This window comes from Patiria miniata, unplaced genomic scaffold (genome assembly GCF_015706575.1).
Source record: "Patiria miniata isolate m_02_andy unplaced genomic scaffold, ASM1570657v1 HiC_scaffold_3, whole genome shotgun sequence".
Lineage (NCBI taxonomy): Eukaryota > Metazoa > Echinodermata > Asteroidea > Valvatida > Asterinidae > Patiria > Patiria miniata.
The window spans coordinates 7,262,793-7,287,492 of NW_024037069.1; the positions used below are offsets into that span (position 1 = coordinate 7,262,793).

The window sequence follows — 24,700 nt, forward strand, 5'->3', positions numbered from 1 at the left end:
ATTATTACAAAAATTGGGTCAAAGGTCACGATAGCATATTAAAGGTCACGTGACCTAATTTCACAAAATTTAATTTTGACAAAAGAAGTGATTTGAGCATGCAATCCTCATTATTTTAAAACCAAATTCACATATATTCGATGAAAATTGCCATAGTTTTGACATATTTATACCAAAAGGGTGGTATTTTACTCTAAAAATGCCATTTTTTTGTGGCTTCTGCCCTGACCACATGGTAGGTCGGATCGGGCTAAAAATTGGTGTGTATTCATTGCTCATTAGGACCTACAAGCACAGCAATTTTTATTAAAATCGGAAGACATGAGGTAAAAAAGTGCGTTGGTCTGACATGGAATGACCCAAATGTAACCCTTATTGATATCTTTTTACTGAAAGCAGGTCCGCACAGTCCATCTGTTTACCGCTGGCCCTCTTAAGTGCAAAACGTTGTAGAATCCCACATTAGTCTTCGCCCTTAGTTCCCCATTCGTTCTTCCTCATAAATAATTTATATTATACTAGACTGTGGAATAACCAATGACTGTATGACGACTGTTTGAAGCTGTGGGGAAAAGTTATTAATTCAAGATATCAAACGTACCTGATAGTGTAGGTTGAATCACTAGCACTCAGGAAATAGTCTGTGACACTTGGAAATATTGGATTGTACAAGAGCAGTCACATCTATAAAAGAGTAAGTTGTGCCCATTGCGTTAACCGCCACAAGTAGCCGTGCTAATGGGCTAGACGCAGAGCAGTTAGTTGTAGAGAGTTTAGGCGGTCTCAGGAGTGCGACGTGATTCTCCTCAACATCCCTCTGCTTAATCTTCATATGTTTGTACATTCCCTTTCAATCACTCAACCTCTCTGCACATTGAGCACAGCCACGACCACACGAACACACACGTAGAGCTGCAAAAATCCCATGTCGATAGGGTACACAATGCAGCAGAGTACATATTGCACAAACAGAAAATAGAAAGGTTTCTTTATGGGCCAGCAATCATCATTTGTTCAGTTGCCGTAGCGTAGTTTTTACCAAAGCCTTGTTCAAGTTTGTGGGGTTTCGTTTCCGGGTGTTAAAACTCAAGGTCTTTTTGGTGAAGACTCGCTCACTCGAACAAAATATTTTTAAAAATACTGCCATGGTTTATATAGTTCTTGAGACTCACAAGAAATGTAGTTGTGACGAAAAAAATTCAATTCACATTGAATTTTCCCTTACACAGTGTTGACTATTATTAAAAAAAAAAATAATCAGTTTTGCCTTTTACTGTTCTCCTTTTTTTTGTCCGAATCCAATTCATTTACAGGGGGTGTAGTCATATTTTTCTCACCGTCAAAATTCCATGACACAACTTATGGAACCAGAAAAATTCAGTATTTCAAGGCTTCATCGTGACACGCAATACCCTCTCAGTTTACATTTTACTCCTCAGCCGAGAGGCTCAGTGGAGGGGTATTGTCATCGCCTACGGAGTCCTTCCGTACGGTCCGTCCGGGCAGCTTAGTTTGCGGATGATAACTTGAGTTAGAAATGAGACTTTGGTGTTTAACTTCGGTATAGGGGGTTGCCCTTGGGCACAGGCAAGTTGGGATTGGTTTGGGGTTCAAAAGTGAGGGGTTTCAACAGCAACGCCGTTCATGCTTCGGTTCTGGGTTTTTTTTTAATGCCAACATTACAAGACAGCCAAAAAGTTTTCTGGCAATAAACCGAGCATTTCTAGATAAGTCATGATACTACGAGTTGTCTACTCGGCCGAAAAGAAATGGGCAGGAATAATTGGAGACAACCAACAGAGGAGTGGCCGTGATGAACGGCCGAGCCTACACTCGCAAAACCCAAAATGTTCAACTCCACATGCAGTAGAAAGAGAAGTCGATCGGAGTGTACAATTCTACAAAACATATGACTTATTATGTACAGGTGAAGTCACGGTTGTTTAGCTCGAAGCATATAAAATTGCTAAGGTATGTCATCATGATGGGAGCGTCTCCAGCTACGAATTACCACAAGTGGTTTCCGTGAGTAAACTGACGCTATTACCATTACGCATATTCAACTGCAGGGCAAATAAATATCGCTTCCGGGAGCAAACTGGCGATATTAACAATACGTGTATTCAATTCCTGGACAAATACTAACCTACATTGGTTTCGATGAAATAAACACTGACTGTATTGTAGAAGCACTACAAAGGTTTGGTTGAACTACTTCCTTGAGAGGTACTTTGACACGATGGGAACCGACTTTAGTTTCCTGGTGCATACGTTAGTGTTTATCCCATCCACAGGTGATACTGGTCAACTTGGCAAGGATAGATTGTTTCGTTTCACATGTCATTTTCATGGATTTTACACAATTTTTGTACTGATAATTTCCGTCTCACACTTATTCAAACGTGTAGTTAGTCTAGTTAGGTCCGACTGCAAAATACTCCAGCTTGTAATTAGCAGACGGTGCGACACGGTGTATGGCGTTATTATTGTGCGCATGACTAGCAGAGAGCGCAGGCTGGAAAGGCATCCTACTTTTTCAGATATAGCTTTGGATTTTGGTCAAGTCTTTTTAAAATATTGTGTTCTAGAACTGATGAGGAATCGGGATACGTCACTTAATCAAAAGCACAAAAAACGAGTATCCACAAACTCGCCATTTTGTGTAACTATAGCGTAGTTAACAAACGGCGAATGTATTTGTCTTGATTTTTAGCAGATCATCATGAAGACAATCATAAATATGTTAGAATATTTAACAATACTAAATTGTTTGAAAGATCGGTTCTGGACAGATTCGTCAGTTCGTCAAACTCTGACGATTTATCTGAAATATTGTTCGATAATGAATCGAATCGAATTTGAACGAACATTGTATAAGTGACAGGAGAGAGGACGAGAAACATTGGATCCTCATCAAATCAATTTTTTAAACTGATGAACAAATTTTAGACGTCAACGTGCATACAAACAAATATATTTGTCATCCTCCGTTTTCAAGTATATCCCACGGGGAAACTGAGGCGTCTTTTCTGAGTGCCCCGCCCACTTTGTTAAAAACTCCAATCCACCGCTGCTAGGAGGAACGCTTTCATTGCCATGCAGTCTCAACACTGATGAGAAGGAAGGCGAGCATGAGGTACATCTTGCAAACCTTAAAGTACCTTTTTTTAAGTTCACCTGCATCGTTAGAAGTATCATACAAGCGACACTTCTAATGTAATACTTGAAATACATTGGGAAAATATTCGTGTATAATCCTGAGCCAACCGGCGGTGTTTACAGGTCAATATCCACTGGACAGTTTTATCTGGTTGTTGCATTGTTTAGATTCGTTTTCACCTGCATTTGCTGTCTTTGGTATCAATGTTGTGACTACAACCTATTTTATTTGAGTCTCCCGGATTTTCCAAAAATCTCATTATACAAAAGTCAATAATAGTGTAGTTTGCTATTACTCGATGCATTTCAGGTGTTTACGGTGGGATTAACTTAGTCGTACAAACCAATTAACACTGCATGAAAATCAGACTGGCGCTGGCCTTTTCCAAAGATGTGAGTTGTATTCTATGCTTTACTCACAGTTCTGTAATACTGAGTCAAAACACTGCAGTGTATTTCATTTCTCTTCATTTCTCATCCGGTGTGTAAGTGTGACGTCATTTCAACTTGACCATGCTTCTGCACATAGTGTAGCATTTGAACCAATGGAACCGGAAGTAAGTGCATCTGGAGTGCTTAGCCAATGGGCGCTAGTGATCAGTGGTGCGCGCGCGTGTATATGACGCAGTCACTTACGAACCGGATAGTATCACTCCTGCCAAAATATGGTGAGGACATGCTTTCACATAACTTTCATTTCTTCTAATACAGTACAAAAAAATCATGTAAGGCCTACAAATACAAAGTTCGATTCGAATGCCTTAAATATGCAAAATTACGCAGTATGATATTATATTCAGATATACGTAGTCAACTAAGCGTACAGAATTATATCGAATATATCGCATATAAAAGTTGCAATTAAGTCATGTTGTGTTTCTGCATTATCGATGCACCAGGTGAGCGGCTATTCTTACCTTACATTAAGAAGTACTTTTACAAAGGTGTGTTTATCTCTCGCAACAGCTTGGATAGATGACTCTCCTTTCACACATAAAAAACACGACGCAAATTATGTAAATACAGCACTTTTACATAAGGAAGAACGCATATTAATTTGGCAAAATAATGCATAATATGCAGGTGGCATCTGTCTTCACAGACTTGTTTGTAGGAATAGATGAATCTCCACTGAATATCAATTCAAAGGGATTCCATTTTTTTCATGAGAGTCTAACGGTACAGTTGTGTTGACAATGGAATATCCCTCAATCAATGTCTGTACTAAGGCGAACCCCTGTGCACACGCGATTACGTTAGAACAGATATTTAGTCAGCTAGCAGGCCTCCGTGTACATGTATTGAAAATATAACAGTAATGTCAATTATGTAATAGAATATATGCAGGTGGAGCATTCAAATTAAAAATGCCGATTTTAGTCGTTTTTGTATTGATTTAAACCAGGATTTAGATTAATGATTAAAATAAAATAATTCAAATCAAACAACCCTGCTCCCCAAAAATACTCTACAAAATGCATATCAAGTATAAGAAGAAAGTCATCGGATAAATCGATCTGTCTGTGAAATGTATGTGATTCAACACATCTGAACTAAAATTTGTCTTAACATTTTAAACAGAAATTCAATGTTGGCTATAAGTTAGCAATATACCATTGTAATGCTAATAATCTGAATAAAAAAGGTGATTAAATATGTATCTGTGTATCGAATGAATCATGATCCAAAAGCAAGATTAAATCGAATCAAATGAAAATCGAATACATGTATGAGCATTTATACAGCACTCGGTGCTAACTACAATCATTGTTAAATCTCCAACTCTGCAACTTTTTAAAATAAATCTTTCGAAGTCATTTACCAACTTATTCTGGTATTTTGTTAACCTGTTAAGTCAGTTTGTTTTTCTACATTAACTGGCAACCATTGAGCAGCCTCCGTTACCTTGCTTAAAGAACTTCTTTTCAAAATTGCTATTTTTTTGCACCTTCGACAGAACACTCTCCTTTCACCATTTTTTAAAACACTTTTAAAGGTAAACAAGATATCATCTCAATGAAATGAGCTACATTTCTCGTATATTTCGCAGAAGAATGCATATGCACGTGTCATCTGTCTAAGTATATAGGTCTTTACTGGTGTTCCAAATATACAAATTATGTCAATTATGTAATACACTATTTATCTTAATAATTAAATGCTGAAAAACAACTGTGTACAATACGTTAAATAAAATAACATTGCTATTAGTGTTTGCTCCAAATTTTAGTTTTATAGCGATACCGACAGTCAATAATTTATTGATAACTTCACCCATTTTTATATAAATGTTTTGTGCAACTTGCAGGAATCTGTAAGGACATTTCCCAGTCGGCAAGTTATCAATTGCAAATAAACATTGTATGGCTTATTATTATTTTACTGTTTGTACAGGAATGTACTTTACGAAGCTAATGGTTATAGAATACAATACTGGAAAATCACTGTGTATTTTAGAATAAACGGTTCAAGTATTATTATAAAATGTGAACAATTTTATCTTTAAAAACAATCTTGCACTCATTTGCGGGAAATCAGAATATTATGAAGTAATACAAATTACGTATCTGTGAACGTTTCATTCAATGATGGTGAACGACAGTAATACCTCAGATTAATATACCACTGTCCATAAACAACAATGTCAATCGCAGAAAAAAATGGCATTTGGCACTGGTTTAAGACGCTTAAAAAGCCATGTTTTAGCTATTAGTTTAGCCTGCCACCTTCTATATATTGTAAACGATTTCATTCCAATACACGGAGAGAAAAAGCTAGAAAGGTTAAAAAAAAAATTCTTAGGAATGAAAGTGAGCAAGGAGTGTGTCCTATAAATCCATCTTGATCAATAATTATTTTAATATATTGACAACTTGAATCAGACTTTTTTCTTCAAACCATTTTCTTTTCGGATATTTCTTATCTGGGAATTTGCACGTCACTTATCTAATGATAATTTTATTGACATAATCCAAGGGATCATGGGCGGCAGTCGCAAGGCTCCCGCTGGTTTCTCCGTCACTACACGGGCCGTCAGCGCCAAAGGCGGTCTCCTGCTGCATCGGGACCAGATAGCTGTCGTCTTTGACACCAGGTTCTTCGCGATGTTCGATGGGTCGCAGACCAACCACACCCGCACTAGGAGCTGCTACGTAGTCACGGTCTCCCTCCAACAGTTCTTCCAGCTCGTTGGCAACTTGGACGAAGGTGCAACGTGACTTGGGGTTGTCCTGCCAGCAACGTACCATTATGCCGTAGCTGTATCAGTCAGCAAATGTAACAAGAATCATTAGATGCTGCATGCTTGATCGTATATCAAATTCTGTTTGCATTTTTACTTGAAACCCCCGACAATACACTTTCCATTATTACTGATTACTCGAGCATATTAACCCTACATTTTTGACAAAAATATTTGAGAATTGGTTTCCCTTTCTTATTTGAAACCCCGAGCAAAACACTCTTCACTGTTTCTCACAACCAACTAGAGAGTGTTATACATACTTTCAATTGTGTAAAACCCCTGAGAGTAAAATAGATGCATTAAGATCCCTTCACCTTTAGAAAGAATTGAGTAAAATATATAAGAATCATGCATACTTTTACAGCAGTTAAAACGACATTAAATTCGTTACATGTATTGTTAAAGGTAATGGTGAGCGCTGTCTGAACATACATTTCTGGCGGGCAGTTCTTGGGAGCATCCATGCGTTGACCACTCTTCAAGAAATCATACACATCTTGGTTGGGTATTCCTGGATACGGTTTGGCACCCTTACTGAAAATCTCCCACAGGAGCACACCATATGACCACTGTAGAAAACCAAAGAAGACAAATATTTGTCAATGTTAGAGACCATTCGAATGATGCCTGTTCAATTGAGCTACCGAACAGTTGACATGAGCAAGCTGGAAAGAGTAGCCAAGATTAACGAAGATTGACCAAACTACATTGTATTTGAGTCTTTATTGAACCGTTTAATGAGATCTTGTGTCAAATTGAAATAAAAACGTTCATTACTAAGTTAACTTAGAAATCAGTTCGAGGTGGGCGTCTTAAGACGAAATACTCCAGCTAATGAGGGTCAGGCGCCTTGAAAACATACCCGATGTAAATTATCAATAAACTGACGTTTCATGACCGGACATCAAAGTTCATGTAGTTTCTCTTCGAAGGATAGTTCCACAGAACGCAAAGAGATGTGTTTTGCTTTCTTTTCCGTTAAGATCTTTATCTAAACATCATCTAACATTGCAATCAAAGATGGATTTAATTGCGTACCACGTCAGTCCTGGCGTTGTACACTCGACGTTCCATGGACTCGGGAGCCATCCATTTGATAGGCAGCTTAGCCTGGGCATCGCCGCTTGTGTAGTAATCCGATTCGTGCATGTCACGGGATAGTCCAAAATCCGCTATCTTCACCAGAAGATCACTGTTCACCCTAAAGAGGTTGTTAAAAGTTGATCTTACTTTGGGGTCACATCATTTAAGAATTGCAATACCATTAATTCGAACTCTGGAGTTAATTCAATGAATGCATGTCCCTTGGTATCTCTGGTGCATACAAATTATTTTCGATGAAACAGCTGACCGATTTCTCGTAACATTCATTTTGCTTTTACTCAAACACACATATAAAGACATGTGTAAAAGCCCCAGATGATATAGAAGAGAGGATACACTTACATGCAATTTCTGGCCGCAAGATCTCTGTGGACAAACTTGTGCTGAGCCAAGTAACTCATACCGAGTGCGGCATGTGAGGCAAACCTCAACAGCAGAGATGTCGCCAAGGTCTAAATTGAAAGTAAAACCTCCAAATTAATAAATAAATACCACACTCACAATCAAAAACACGACATACTGTTTACGAAATGGGACAGCAAATTTGTTTAACAAATCTCGTGAGTGAACTATTAATTATTAAACGTAACAACATCTACCAAAATCACCATTAAGTGAGTTCCAAACTCATGCCACTCATCACCAATCCTTTTATCAAAACTTCCACTACTTATTATCGACATTGATCGCTCTTGACTACACACCTGTTTCTTCTTGACCAGATATGTCTTGAGGTCACCGTTGGCCATGAAGGGTATCACCACCAAGGGGTTTTTGTCCGCGTCAAAGGTCAACCCCAGAAGCCCCAGTACGTTGACATGGTCGAAGGTTTTCATGATCAGGCCTTCCTCCAGGAACTTCACCACATTTTTCGGGTCCGAGGTGTCTATACATGCAAAAGTAAGGCATTTATATGTGATAACTGGCACGCCCAACTTACATTTGGCCAAGCTACTACACAAAAACAGGAACTTGTATTTCAACTTATTTTCATCACCACAGAAATGCAATAACCCAGTGACACCGGAGAACATTCACTTCAGTTCAAGAACATTTTACAACCAACAATTCGCAATTCTGAATGAAAAGACTCTTTCATTCAAGACGCACAATGATTAATGTTGTTTAGTTCCTCTTTCTCGGTATAAGGTGACTAGGGTCATCCAACGCCTCTTCGGTAACTCTAATCAGCAACAAGTATAATCAAGACCAAAATGCATACCATTCTGAAATGGGCCCTTTTTTAACCGAAGAACAACTTTTCAATGCTTTGTTTTGAATCCATGATACTGTCATAGAAAACATCTCTCACAAATGGCCGACATTCTCATCACCAACCTTGCACTGTCTTTACGGCCACAATTTGATCTTCCCCTGACGTGTCGTGTAGAACAGCTTTCAGTACACGCCCAAATGCACCTGTAAAATTTATTCAAGTGTTTTATACTCATCTTTGCTGATTATCTTTTGCTGGTACTGAAGAACTAGCCAGCTGGCAGACCAATTAACCGACCTACCGACTTACTAACAGACCCAGCGACTGGCCGAGTCCAAATAATTTACTAAAGGTCGAAACGTGAAAATGCGTTTCAATAACAGTTTGCACACACAGCCCCTGTACTTTATGTAGGCCTCTCCTTCTCAGGTAAAATAACAGCTTACACTTTGAACTCATGAAACGTACATTGTTTTCTCGTACAAAGTCACTACCTTGTCCGAGAGTTTCCCCCAATTCCAGTTGGCTGAAGTCGATATGAATGTCGTCGGGAACGAAGCTGACCTTGTTGTTCAGGACAATGCGCTTTTGTTTTGGCTGAGCAGATTCCGACTGTTTCTGGGATCTATACCACCTGCGTCTTTTGACGTGGGAGTCAATTTCTGAGGAAAACAGATACAATGTCGCATTAACAGTAAATAACGTTATATAGTGGTAAGTTTACGAGCACGTTCAGGCTTACAAATCAACAGACAAAACAACCTTTGCATGCTACACAAGATTCACAAGTTGTCTCAAATGGTTAACACAATCTTGACAAAAGAGTTCTATATTTATTTTTGTTTTTGTAGAGAAATTTGTTTCATCCTGTCTACAACTTGACAATTTACAGTCAAATGAGGAGCACGCCATTTGAATTCTTTTGCCATGAATAATACCATTAAAACCGGCTGCCCGTTAGCAGCCATCTTCAGAGTTTTATTAGAAGTAGAAAATAATTTAATACGGAGATGTGCAGCTACGTACTGTTTAATTTTTTTCTAAACTATCATAATTATGCTTGAAAATTAGGAATCGATAAGTAGCCGGTAAACACAAGTGATGGAGGATAATTGGCTTTGAAATTTGAAAGGGTTTCGTGTTGTTTACCATTTCGCCGTCTTGCGATCAAGTGATTTTAACTTACAAGGGCATACTCATATAGACTGAGATGATACTCTCTCTTCACTGCAGTTTTGTGCACCTGTTTCTAGCACTCAGGAATTAAATATTCGAGTAAACTGAAGTCATCTCTTGCCACTAGCACTTACCGAGATGAATCGCCACTATCCTGCCCAATAGTCTTCGGTCGTGGGTGCGCTTCCTTTGCAATTGTTTGCAATACACGAATGTAGCAGCGAGCAGTATCGCCATGGAGAGTGGAATGACCAAACTCGGTACAAGTATAGCGACAAGTGGCACCGTACTGGGATAGACCAAATAGCCCAACCTAAATTTTAAGTTATTGTGGCGAACCTATGGAATAACACAAATGAAATAATAAACAATTCAACATAGACTTGAATAAACGAATCAACATAACTGACATAGACTTAACCAATTTGTTAATGTCGACGGTATAATAATCACTTTTGAAGAAAAAATCAACAATGACAAAGTAGTGTAATTACGTTTTTGGGAGAACTGGCCGAATGTTGGGTGTTTTTTAACCTTTCGGATTGAGTATAACAGATGTTCAATCCATCTGAGGAACAATGTTTAAACCTAGCTTAATAATATTCAATCCGAGATGAGCCGCTTTTCTTGGTCATTTTACAGCCAGAGGGGTCTTCTCTTCAGATTTTGGGAGTGTAATGACCGAAAATTATGAAATTCTTTGACCGGAGAAATACTGATTCCAATTTTCTAATTGGTTTACTATTCATAATGTCGAAACAATTGAACAAAAACTGAGAAAGAACTTCACATTTACAAGGTTGTACTTAAAATTTTGTTGAAAAGCTTCAGAAAAACTTCATTTATTTGAGATGTTTTTAAGGATAATATCAAATTAGCACAATAAAAAATTACCCGCAAGTCTGTAAGGGCGGACAGTGGCCGATCTATACGGGGAGGGTAAGGGGATAAACCTCCCCTTTGGGGCCGCACAAGAAGGAAAAATCTCGAAAGAAAAGAACTACCCCCCCCCTCAATTCAAAGATGGATCCGCCCCTTACTTACCCATACCACAGGCAGACCTTTCCCGGTATCTTCTCCCATGTAGTCACCGGCTGCTGGTGCCTCATCGGGCAATTCACATATGAGTGCTGAATCAGTGATCAGGCTAACGGGACAGCTCTCTACGCCGATCGTCACGATGATTTCTCCCTCTGTGATGGCGCTGTCAATCCGCTCGCCCTGTTGAAACATCCACAGGTAATTTAAGTTAAATTGGTTTAAAGGAAATGTATTGGTATCTGCATTGGTATATTTCGAAAGCGTTTAGTCTTTTCGGTTGTGACAATAAATGCTCAACACTTTTATTTATTTCTAAATACGAAGGTCATATGGCTGTATCACACGTAAGAATTTCTGTCGTTTTTCATGTACATGTACTTCTACACACCGTGTGAGGACTGAGGTAAAAAAAAAACCTTAACTTTTATTTCACATCACATTTACATTTGCTTTTGCAATGACTGATCTGAGTTTGATATGACGTTTTGTAACTCAGCAAGAGTTACAAAGATAGGCCTACTGTATTTTGGGAAGATCCACTTGATTCAGGAGGAAGAGATATCAACTTAAATTTATCTTGAGTCACATATGAGAGGTGTTTCACTTTACAAAGCACTGTATAAGTGTGCTTCGTGCACGTTTACCGACAGGCCACATATCTTTATACAGATAGAAAAAACAATGAAAGGATAGGCGCATAGAATAAGACACGCGTACACCAACCGTGATTGTCAAGGTTTCTCCTTCTTTTTCCTTCATACCACCTTCAAATTTGTTATACATTGGATCATCAAAGTACTCCAAGTTGGCATCGTTATCCTCAGACCATGTCAACAGTTGAGAGACCCCATCCATGATGAAGCCGAAGGTCAAGTTTTTATTGCTTATGTCGAGGTCTGTTATGTTCGGAGACGGGCACCGCATCTCTGTTGCAGATTCACCTTGACATTCCTGCAAAATAAAGACCCACATTCTTAAGTTGACAATTCTGGTCAGTATTAGCTCCGGTTGACAAGGCACCCTTCTTTGTTTCTATTTTAAAACAGACAGGTTTTTAATGATGCAATGGCTGTCACACTTCACGTAGTACACTTTTTGCCAGTTTCGTTTGTGGTTAGAGAAAAATAGAAGTTTTAAATAGTTTCCATATTATATGTATGTTGGAAGAGTGGAGCAAATAGATATATTGAGATTGTTGGTTAAGGGGAAGTTGAGCAGGGATTGGAAAGATATAAAATCCTTTATACAGATACCAAATTAGTGATCTTGCAGGGGTGCACCTATTTTTCTACTCACTTAATTGTCCATCTCATTACCATAATTGTAGTTACTTGTTTACACATGTATATCCTTATATATTTGTATAAGTTTTTTTTTATTCGTGTGAAATAATAAATTAAATGAAAAACATTTCTCACCTCATTTGCATTGATGACAACGATTTGACGGTTTCTACTTGTGTGTAGAAAAGTGCCAGTAACCGTCAAAATTCGACCACCCCTGACAATTAGAAACACGATGGCAAATACTAAAAATACATTTTACACACTGAAAGATATTGGCTGGTGTAACACCAATTTAAACAATGTAGAATTGCACGCACATGTTCACTTTCAGGCATTTTCAGCAAATGACATTTTGAAGTTATTAATCAGCCATAACATTTCACTGTTCACTCAGTTAACAGTAGTCTTCAGAAATAAAAAGAGTTGTGTTAGTTTGCTTCTTAAACAGCCATGCATAAACTTGGCTGCAAACTTGCTACTTGACAACGTATCTCACAATAGAAACATAACATTTCACTAATATCAGGACCAAAAGTCCCTTTTTACCCTCATTTTGTTGTTTGTGTTTAAAAATATTTAAAACGCAGACATTTTCATTGGACAATACAGACTGTAATACAAATTAGGTAGAAATAATGTGGTCGATACAAATTGAAGTATATACCAAAAAAGCTATACCAAAAAGCCCATCATGGTAAAAAAGATGAAGACAAAAAATCTAAAAACTCACGAAACGATGCTTTTCAGAGGAGACACCTCAGTAATGGTGGGATTCTCAGTGTACGTGTACATATCTGATGAGGTTCTCGTGGCCCCATCGAAGGAGACTCTCACAACACCTTGATATCCAACTTGGCCAGCAGTGGTTGTGCATTCTAGCATGGATTCAACCGGTTTGCTTTACAATTTGGGAAAGAAACAAATCACTTGAGACAGAGGCCATGCAGAGTTTTCTGCAGAGACGTAAACGTGAATTCATCTCTGTGTATGATGCTCCTTAATACTGAATGGATGTATAGCAATTATTGTTCAAGGCAATTGGAAATCTGACGAATTTAGAGCAATTCTACAGAACAGAACAAAGTAGATTTTTGTAATAAAATATATAACTAACAAAAGCCGTTCCACAAAGGTGGGAAAGGAAAATTTAACAACTGAAGCTTGATAGAAGTCTAAATGATTTTGTTGAAACTAGAAATTGTACCAACGTTGGGGAGATCCCTCTTTTTCCTGAATTAATAATGATCGTACAAAACACTGTTATTTGTTTCCAATGAATGCTTCAATAAATGTCATTCCAGAGGGGAGAATAAGACAATGCTCCGATTTTTGCCGTATGGGCAACAATTTGAATAATCACGTGTATCAGGAAAGAGACACAATACCCTGTTATGTTGCAAGGATTGTCGCCGATGAAGGCTTCAATATCGCGTCCTGTGTTGAGGGCTGTACCATTCACACTAACTTCCGTCCCACCGTCTTCTGGGCCAAGGCGGGGTTGGACATGTGTAATAGCTGGGTCCTGTTAACAAAAAACATCTGATGAAAACATTTCTAGAACTGTGTTTGTCTCTCACACAATTTGCACAACAAGTATATTGTTTTTATATTATATCATTGTTGAAGTAAGTATTTGCTAGATAATCGTGCATAGAATACTCAAGTATTATTGATTTTAAGTATTTTGACACTTCAAACGTAAATCTGAGATACGTTTGAGGAAATTCACTCAAATGCCTGGGATTTTTCCAAATATCCTCAACTCAAACATAAAATTTTGGGTGTAAAATTATCAACTAATTCAGCTAAAGTATATCTTATCATTGCTCCAGCTGACATAATGCGGTGCCGCACTGCTAAGAAAAGAACATTCGTGAACAGACCTCTTTCGTGATCATACATTCCGTGATTACTATTTCAGTGTAAAAAAAAAATCTTGGACGCTTGTTCATTTTCCAAGCAGGTTCCTCAGTGGCTGAGTCAGTGTAAACGAGTGCGTGCAGGACGTGACTTACTTTGAAGTTAAAGTTGACCGTTCCTGAGCTGTGTTGCATGGTACCGTCTGCACCCACGACTGTCAAAGTAACCAACTCGGCTCCTTCACTTTCTGCTCTCGTTCTGCAGCTGACACTGAAACATAACGTAATACGTGACATTAAGACAAGGAAGTTGAGCAAACCTCCTCAACCTCATCCACTCTGGAACTAATACATGGCCTATTAAGTAAATAACATATTTGTTAAGCACAAAATGTCTCCTTTTAGATTTTACAATGTTCCACAGCACGGCACATGTGATTGTGAATTGAGAATTCTAAAGGGAAAATGATTAGAAATCCAAACAATTTTTATGCACAGCATACTGCATCGCCTGTAAACGATGGAAAAAAGTATTATAACTGACAGAGAACAAAATACTTCCGTTAGAAAGTTGTTTTTTTAATATGTTAACAAAAATACGAAAAACTGAATAGATGGCCATTAGTCAAAACTTGGATAAAAAGGTAATGTCCTTACATGCAGTATGATTTGACCCTACCTTGATCCAAGTTGGTAGTCTGAGCTTAATCCAGCCAGATCACATGGTTGATCGCCAACCATCATACTCACAACATCACTAAATCTCAGACCGATATCAGTTCCCATCACATCTATGACTGTGTTGCCTCCAATCGGCCCGGTCAAGGGAAATACCTAACGCGTGATTTTGGAAACAATAGTAACATAACACACACAAACACGTACATGTAACATGAAATCATGATGCATTTAAATACAACACATTATTAGCAAAGATGCATTGGTAAATGCTCTTGAAAGACAAATCCTTCAGCTTGGTGGCTTATGTGCAGTCATCCATAATTTTATAGGCCTAGTTTATATGATAGGCCCTACACCTTCGCTTAAGCAGTCATAAAAATGATTTTGTTTTTCATCTTGCGCAAGACAAAATTTCCTCTCTTTTTTATTCTGTCACAAAGTCAAGTCAAATGGATACAAGGTGTGCTTCAATTGGAGGCAGTAGTCTTTCATACTTTGTGATAAATATGTATTATTAAAAACATGTTGACAAGTACCCTCACTTAGAATATTGATAACAATAATTCAAGCGAATAATATTCAACTGAAGAGTTGTATAACCTACCTTACTCAGAACTGGATCAGGGCAGTTCAATCCGTTATCCAAAGTCACTCTATTTTCACTGCAAACTTCATTCAGTTTGCAAACACCAGACTCGCTCGGCATGGCACCACACCAAACACATTCGAGCACTGGGCGGGCTGTAACACAACGGCTGCAGTCTGGCTTCTGGACCTCACACTTGTACAACGTTACTGTTTGATATGAGCAGAATACTAGATCATCTCATGTCTTTCAACAATATTTTAAAGACCAAATTCCAATGCAAAACTGTTGATAACAAACGAAGAAAAGCATATGAAGAGTTTATTTTAAAAACGCGATATACCCATTTAAAAAAAAAGGAATTTGCACGGTTCTGAACTTTAAAGAATATTAAACAAACATCATTTGCGTTTTGTTGTATTCTTAAATTCGATACTGACTTTGGGCAGTCAGGAGTGGGTATGACTCTTATAGGTAACAAATTGACGTTTATCACGTTTTGGAAATAATCTCTTTTATATAAAAATTTTAGACTGACGAAAGAGTAAATCTCCTCAACTTATTATTAATCAGTCTTTATTCCTTACCATCAAATCCATGTATGTCATCTAGGATGTGCGCAGCACCGCTTGTGTCAGTCCATGAAACAGACAGTCCCACTTCCATCTCTGGTTCAACATTAGATAGGTAGGTGTACTGTTGAAGCAAGCAAGCAACTTTACCTTTTAATACCTGAAGCTACAACATCAACATTGTGTAAGGCCAGTATGCAAAATAAGTGATAGCTTTCATTTTTATTAAAGAAATTAGCAATCCAAGGCTAAAATACCAGTTTCAGGGTAACTTACAGCCTTCTCTTGGCATGTGATCCTATCTCCATTGCGATCTGCATTAACAGCCTGTGGCGATCCCTCAATGTCTAAGCTGCACTGATAGCTAGAAATCTGCACATGCAGAAAGAAAGGGAAAGAGTATTAAAAATTGTATTTTCTCCTACCAGGGGATGAATTAAGCAAGGTGTTAACTGGACTCAGCGAAATCTTGAAAATGTCACTATCAGGCACTGATAGGGGAATATAGACGGGGGTTAACGTTGACATCAGTTACGGATTGTCGTTGTTTGTGTTAGTTGTGTTAATAAACAAACCTCAGCTTCGTCTGGCAAGTTTGAAGTCATGACAGTTATGCTCCTCATAATGTCATTAGGAAGCAGAACTTCAGCAGTCTGGTTCAGCAGCTGAGGGCAAAACTCAGGTCCTTTGACTGCAGAAGCAGTCGGATTCTGTAGGTAAACGCCAACAAACAACAAAGTATATGTCATTGCCTCCCCAAAATATACATCGGCTTCAATTTTTAACTCATGATCAACAGACATCTGATAAAGATTAGCTAAATTCTAAAATAAAAATATAGGAGTACATGACAATTATATAGTTTCGTTTTCAATAACTAGTAATGCACAAAATACATATTTACCGAATAGTCGACATATAGGATTATACAATCAAGAGATTTAAGCAAAATAATATTTTTTTTTCTTACAAAAATATCGGCTTAGCTCTTGTATTTTGTTCTCACGTTATCTCCAGTAATGATGATTTCATTAGCACGTGTGCATGTGGAGTTTTCATGAGTACATCTGTTCTCAAACACGCACCAATCACAGGCCCAGCGACTACCAACGCAGGATACACAGCTACGTAAACAACCAAAGAGAACTGAATTATTTAGAGATTAAAGAAAATCATCAGGCAAACGTACTGGGAAAAAAATATGCATTTAAGCAACCTAAAGGAAAACAAATTGAATTTCAAATACAACTGATTAGTACTCACGAGGTGTGCGTTGAACACTCATAGAAGTAGAAGTCGGTGTCTATGAATTGAACTGAAGTTTCAGATGACTCAACACTCAAATCTACGTGTACTGCATCATCTTAGCAACAGATAAGAACAAAACCACCTCGTTTATGAGTTGCAATAGACATTTCGAAAATGAGCGTGTATTTTTAAATTACTACGAGTTCAAATCGATTTTTGTGGGTACCAAATGTAGACATCATTTTAATGCTAACAGTAAGTACGTCAGTGTACCATATTTTACTGCCTCTGATCACGTTCCTCTGTTGTTATAATGCGATTGATTTACAAGCATCATTTTCATTCTAGAATGGATAAGAAGGAAACTACAAGTTGACTTTTTGAATGCTTGCTCTGTATATTTTGCCATAAATAACATCCTATGGATGTCTCTTATTGCACTTGCCTCCTTGCGGAATGGCAGGTATCCCATCACTAGGAGGTGACGTACACTCTAGTACTTCACCATTCTTCGTAGCTGGAGATTCGAATGACCCAAAATGACATCCATAACTCTGGCCGGTCCCTAGATCGGGGAACTTTTGCACAGTCAGGTTGATCTAAAAAGTGAAAGAAAAAAAATTATATTTAAATACTAATATGTATTTTATTAATATTGAATGAACTCCAAGAGTTAGCTCCACTGGTCAGGGATACTATAGACAGAGTTAAAATAACATTTGGTGAGCTCAAATGACTCCGACGCACGATAAATATTTTCTTTGAGATTCACGAAATTCAAAACATAATAAAAATGGCGTGACATCAAATATACAGGTCTCTGTACAAAGCCAAGATTCATTAAGAGTAGGCCTACATAAAATAAAATGCATGCAATTGTTACTCCTAAAAATTAAGAAGGCAAAGTGCGAGAAACAATTTGTGTAATTATACACAGATAAAAAAAATTATTTAAAGGATGGAGATCCAAGGGAAGCAAAATTAAAGTGATTAGACCTTATATGTCGTCTGTACGATAGGCGTCGCATTGACGCTAACTTCTTCATATCATATTTATATATGGTAAATATATCTGGATCAATCCATTACAAATCTGCACTTTGAAGTGAGTGTTTAATTTTTTAAAGCAAATTTCATTGCTTTTTACTGTAAGGATACAATTAAGATGTGATTTAAATGCATCCGTATCTCACCAGTTGCTCAGTGACTGTGATTGGTAGGTTATCATAGGGAGCTACATCGGTAATATTAATGCACTGATCAGCATTGTAGGCCAACCATCGAGTAGATACATCAGGTGATGGACAGTCTGAATATCTCGTACATCTAGGCAAGAATTCAATGTTATCATATGATCAGGATAGCTTGGTAGTCGACAGTCATCCAAAGCAAAAACCAAAACGGAAGAACATGACATGCTCTACTTTCTAGATTTCATTGGAGAACATCGTTACGTCACCACTGAATTTGAATGTTCTTTTACGTACAAATGACATCGGACAAATACAATGAATAAGCTCCTTGAACTCTGTATTTATCATATAAATAGAAAAGAAGTTTTTTTTCACTGACACAATCAACTAAACTGACCAGCTGTAGGAACTTTCCCAATAAATTACTTCTATTCCAGAGTGCACAACCTATGTTTTACCTACATCAGATGCAGTGCAATACATGTTGCACCCCGTATGAGTGGTGATAGACTACCGTTCTATACAACTTCTTTAATTACCCATCAATGTACTCGGGTGGCATCCCGTGTGACTTGCCCAGTCATGTGGTTGCTAAGGCAAAGCGTCTGCCGTTGTTGGGCAAAGCTAATCCGTTTACGTACTTAGACGCTATAGCAGAGCAGTGAAATTCAAGCACCACAAAAAAACATGGCCTTTTGAACGTTGTGTTTCTCAGAAAATATGTACAGTATGATTGAAAAGTTAAATTATAACGGAAGAAGAAATTCTTAGCTTCATGTCAGTGTAAAAATCGCCGTCATCGATGCCGAAACGCCAATACTGGTTACTGGTAAAGCTGACCTTTAAGTCTGGAAGAAATCGTTCGAAAACTTCCCCAAATCTCTGTATTTATATCTATTTCTAGGAATTTCTCAAAATTTGTTATTTCACGAGTAATTGAACGCTGATATCATCTAAGTATATTCCGAATTTCAGCTTAATATGTTGTTGCAAACGCTAGTGCTACAATTTGAACCATCCCCATGGAAAATTTCGACGATGATTTCTGCCAACCCAAGTCACATGCATTGTTCAGCAAAGCGCCTTAGGCGCTACGGTTGACCTATTTCGGCCAAGCCACACAATATCATACGTATTGTAGATCAGCTATTCATTAGCGTCACTCGGCGTGTTTTGGCGTGGGTCCCGGTATCGATCAATGGAAGCCGGCAAAAAGGATGATATTTATCAATTAATAACTCGTGAAGGAGGCTTTTCTCAAAATTTTTACTGCACACCATAAAGGATAGGAACCTTATTATTATTCGCGAGGCTTGAAAAGATTGACAGCTATTGCAAACGTCAATGATGCACGTAGCCAGACCTATTTTTCCGATTCAATTAAAGTAATGAACACATCACAACGATTTTTAGCACATACTTGGATCATTATGAGGAAAGTAAATTATGGGAAGATACGGTCTCCCAAACGGGAGAAATTAATTTTCAAAGATTTCGCCCGCCAACGGTGAACATGTGTGTGCCCATGTAGTTTATTCAAAATGAAGTATTACGTAACCTTTAGAAATCGCCCTTCGCAACCAAATGACTGTACCTTCGTTCCAGAGTGCACCATCCACAATATGGGTCTCCATCATTCCCTGCATCAGTCCCAATACACGTTTCGCATGTAGTGTATTGGCCACAATTCTCAACGCGAAGCTTCACCAACTAAAAGGTAAATTATATTGTAACTTTCTTACAATTTTATTGTACACTATTATCTTAATGTTGAAAAATAGTATTTGATTTCAGCAAAAAGTTGGGGTTTTTTTTCTTGATGCTCGTATCATTTGGTCAACTTGCTAAGCTCTTTGTTGTTATGATAATATTCAAAGTAACTCATGTTTTCTCTGGCTTTCCATAAATAACTGAAAATCTAGTTGCTCTAAAAAAAAAACCACGTCAGTTTAGCTTTTGATTTTTTTCCTGCCAAATCTGTCAACTTTTCTGCTAATGCGAAGCCCATGGGCGAAGCTAAATGGAGTGGAGAAAGTCATTATTTAGCAGTCCGCCTCGGCAGGTGAGGTATGTGCTTACCTTTCGTTCCGTCAAGAGAAAAAGTACTTGTGTTGTGTCATTAACCTTGACATCTGGCAGAACTGGACTGGTATCAACGCTAATGCGTTCATAAAGTCGGCTGGCAGTGTTACTTTCCATATGAACCTAATGACAAGATGACACAAAGGACCTTAATACATTTGTTTACACATACATTGTACATAGAGAGTTAAGAAATTTCACATGGATTTATGGATAATCAAGGTCACCCCTGCATGCACTGCTTGCCTTGAGTGTATGCTTAAGCAGCGTCGTTCATGCAAGCCAATTTATTAAGAGAGACCAAAAATATAGCTTATTATTTCTCATTTTAAAAAAATCAATAACTTTCCAGAATCAATGCGTCGTGCTTAAAACTAAAGTCTCGAGTGCAAGGGGTGTAAACTAAATGGTTTGAAATAAAACTGCTTCTAAACTGTCCAATTTAGTCTCTACGTCGCCTTCAGTCATACATTTCAACCGATTAGGGTTTATTTACCTTGAGTAGATCTCCACTCGATGTCCCGATTAAAGCGATTGTGTAGTTGACTTCAGTAATGGTTATGATGGATGACATGAGAGTACCAGGCAGCTCTAGAATTGCCGTGGATGGAACGGGGGCTATGCCCTTGGCGTACTTGAATAATGGCGTTTTATTTGAATCAGCGGTCAATGTTATGCAGAAATAGCGATCCAGAATGGGAATCTATAACGAATTTAGTAGATACAAGAAAACAATGATTAACCAGTAAAAGCAATATCTTGGTTCGGGATTGGAAATTATCAATTAGACACATGAATCCAGTCAGTTCGAGGAGAGTCGTTGATGAAACGAGAATTCCAATTCAATTCAATTTAAGGGTTTTATTATCGATTCGTCGCAGCCCAAAGGCTGAATTGTGGATGATATACAATCAAGTACAAATATAACAAAACATTTGAATTACTTCATTCAAAAAATGAATCGTCATAACAAATTAATAGCTATCAATTAAGAATAAAATGAATAAGATGTCAAATAGAATAGCAATATAAGGACACACATAGAATATATAATTTATTTTCTAAGTAAACAATAAAGCAACATTCGTGCTGATGAAATTACGGTTGTTAATAAAATAAGCTCAGTTGAAAATAGAAATTTCGATTTCTATGTTATCATAACAAATTATCATACCCAAATTCACGCATTACCGATCCTATATCAGAAAAAAGAATGAGTGCTTTAGCGTGTTTATGCTACCACATTGATGCATCAGCCAGGGGACTACAAAGAAAGCTGCCTTGTTTTTTACGATGATCTATGGTTCAATTACCTATAGTTTGCACCATTATTGCAGAAAGAAACAATTTGAACCTATCAGCTTTGAAATGAAATGGAGAAGCGGGACAGAGGGCTTGACTTTACACGACAGGTTTGCTATGCATTTAGGGGGGGGGGCATATTTAGGGCCTACAGAGTAACAGACATCAAGAACAGAGAAGCAATGGCAAAGAAGCGCACACTGGACCTGGTCCCCATCTGGAAAGATGGAGGCGTCGATATATTGTCAAAATGTTACATTTTATCCTTTTTACCATCATTTTGCAGTTTCTCCACTTCGCTATTCAATATATTCCCGCTCGTTGTTTTGAAATAGGAGCATATTTTGCACGTAGGCTATAGTGCTTGTTTTACGATGACTAAGATGACACATTTTATTTTAGGTTAGGCAACCTGTGCATTTGGGTTGGGTTGGGTAATTGGGTTGGATTGGGTTTACGCCACAAAAGTACAGGTAACGCACCTTTGATTCGCAAGCGTGCAATTTACAGATGCATACCTTTTGCTCTTCAAAAAGTGGATTTTGTTTAGTTTGTATATTTTTTTTCATTTCATTTTATGCATTTTAGGTTAGGCAACCTGTGCATTTGGGTTGGGTTGATGTAAGTCGGGTTGGACTTACGCCACAAAAGTACAGGTAATCTGGCTTTTTATTCGAAGACGTGCAATTTACAGGTGCATACATTTTGCTCTTCAAGAAGTGGATTTGTTTAGTTTTTATATTTTTTCATTTCATTTTAATGCACAAATAACCCGCTCTGCGAGAGACGGAATTGTTGTCTGGCAGCCGATAATTCGAAATTTGTAAAGATATAATTCAATAACTAAACACTGGTGGATTTTTGAGTAAATTGTCTCATTTAAAAGTGAATAGATTTTATATTGCTGGGCAAATAGAAATTTAAAAAAAAATCGAGGTGTAACTCGAAAACGGCACGGGGAATTCATCTTTGAATCTCATTAGAGAAATGACAACATCATTCTAAATACGCTTCTGTACTCACCCTGAAACTTTTGCAAAAAGAACCCTCCAAATAGTCAACGGAGTACGTATTTCCATCCTGAATACATCCCCGCACTGCTTCTTTGAAGGCAGCCAAGATATCCGTCATCCTGTACACACACAACGCTGAGTGATCGATGGGTACATCACTGGTACCCGGAGCTCCTTGGTTCTTGGCAAACACAGCATACAGCACCTGCTCGTCTGCAGTGAGACCGAATGATGCCGCTAGATCAGGTCCTGCTGGTCCAAAGTGAGCTGCTTGCACCAAGCTGTACACACTGCCATCTGATCCACTGCACTGTAGGGTAATTTCTGTGTATGCATCTAGGTTTGGACCGCCTTGACAGACTCTGTTGATCTTGGAAACAAACTGCGCAGAATTCAAATCCTCTTTCTGAGAGGCAACAAAGTATGTGAAACCTTCATCTTCAAATGCTGCAACATACTTTATGGTATAAGAGTTCGTTATTGCCAAGTAATTGAAAGAGACCATATCCGCTTCCTCTGATACTGATAAAAAGAAATTGCTTTCCAGGCTTCTTCCCGTAATTGGTGGAAAACGTCCTCGAATAACAACGTTTTCCCCAGTATAAGTAACAGCCGCATAAAGCATGTTTTGCCCACCTCTTCCTGGAGCCATCAGACTAACAGTAGATGCATCCTCAAACCCTGCAACGTTGGGAACCGATTCCACCAACACGTTACTTATATCTTGTAACTGTCGTAACTGACAAATACCATCATACACACCACCACAGGTTATCAAACTGTTTGGCCGAGTACTGTCAACTACCAGTATCTTGTTGTAGTTGTTTGTAAGGTGACAGGGCATCACACTATCTGGCCTGCTGTCATCACAGGTTGAAACAATCTGTATCTCTTCCAATATACTGTCCAACCTGTACAACCAATTGACAGCTCCAACATACACATCGCCATGGTCACTCAAGGTTAAATGGTTGAACTTTGATGCGCGTCTTTTGAGTTCATCCAAAATATCAGGATTGCCAAAGCTGGCCAACTCATAGTCTGACAGGTCTCCCTGCCGCTCAGCTGATGTGGCAAAAACGCTTACGCAGATGATACTCCAAGACAGAGCGATTGCCCACAAGAGTGCGTAGTGTCTCCGACAAAACTCCATGATCTTCAGTTCACGGAGGATGTATGAGATGGAAATGCAGCCCTTTAGGAAAAGTCTATAGTCACAGGCTGTAAAAAAATTCATACAATAAAAAGTTTTACAGATGAAGTATTATTAATTTTTTTCCTAAAGGAATTGTTTTTAACAAACTTTCTAAATATTGGTTTTGCACAAAGTCAATTTCTGGTTATTGAAGTAAAAACTTACCACTGCACGCCACTATCGGATCTTCGATTCTTTGGGGCACGTGCCTAAAGCACAGAATGTTCTAGAAAAAAAATTTGTTCAATTACCTGAAAAACATACAAAGAGTGTGAAAATATAATACTTTTGTGATCTGTTCTCAATTTACTGTTTCATGTCTCAGAGAGACAAAATAAAATTGCAAAAAACTGGGACTGGACCGTCGATTTCATTGCTTTTATCTTTTTGAAAAATACCCTTTCCACTTACGCAGAAAAGGGAAAAATGTTCGGTAGGACACACAAATGCAGTTGACTGTTGCTCGTCTATAAGAAATATTGGTTGGGAATTCGCAATGATTTCTGGTTAACACCGATGACATGGAAACGGGTAGCCGATGTCATACTCGGTTCTCCAATTCTTCGGAAACACGGTTCAACAAGGTGAGTTAAAAAGAAAGTGGCCTAATCGGAACAAAATATTTTTAAAATGTGTGGCTCGCTCCATTTCACAACAATAGCAAAAAGATAAAGTAGGCCTACATGCTATTGACTAGTAACTGTGGAAATTTCACGTAATTTGCATATTCCATTCCCAAGTTA

The 24,700-nt window shown here is 38.1% G+C and overlaps 1 protein-coding gene across 1 annotated transcript; it reads right to left on the reverse strand.

Moving 5' to 3' along the window:
• Nucleotides 1-6,101: 6,101 nt before the first annotated feature.
• Nucleotides 6,102-23,915, reverse strand: LOC119738554 (plexin-B-like). The gene is made up of 27 exons (XM_038213461.1): nt 22,773-23,915; nt 20,944-21,150; nt 20,445-20,570; nt 19,960-20,075; nt 18,366-18,498; nt 17,618-17,771; nt 17,188-17,287; nt 16,931-17,048; nt 16,500-16,634; nt 16,201-16,296; nt 15,940-16,048; nt 15,371-15,561; nt 14,765-14,919; nt 14,242-14,356; nt 13,612-13,748; nt 12,957-13,124; nt 12,359-12,440; nt 11,664-11,891; nt 10,944-11,120; nt 10,034-10,238; nt 9,218-9,385; nt 8,846-8,926; nt 8,212-8,393; nt 7,850-7,959; nt 7,442-7,604; nt 6,836-6,972; nt 6,102-6,417 (listed from the first exon to the last, which is right to left on the reverse strand). The coding sequence occupies exons 1-27, from the start codon at nt 23,913-23,915 to the stop codon at nt 6,102-6,104; spliced, it is 5,052 nt and encodes a 1,683-aa protein (XP_038069389.1).
• Between the last annotated feature and the right edge of the window lie 785 nt (nt 23,916-24,700).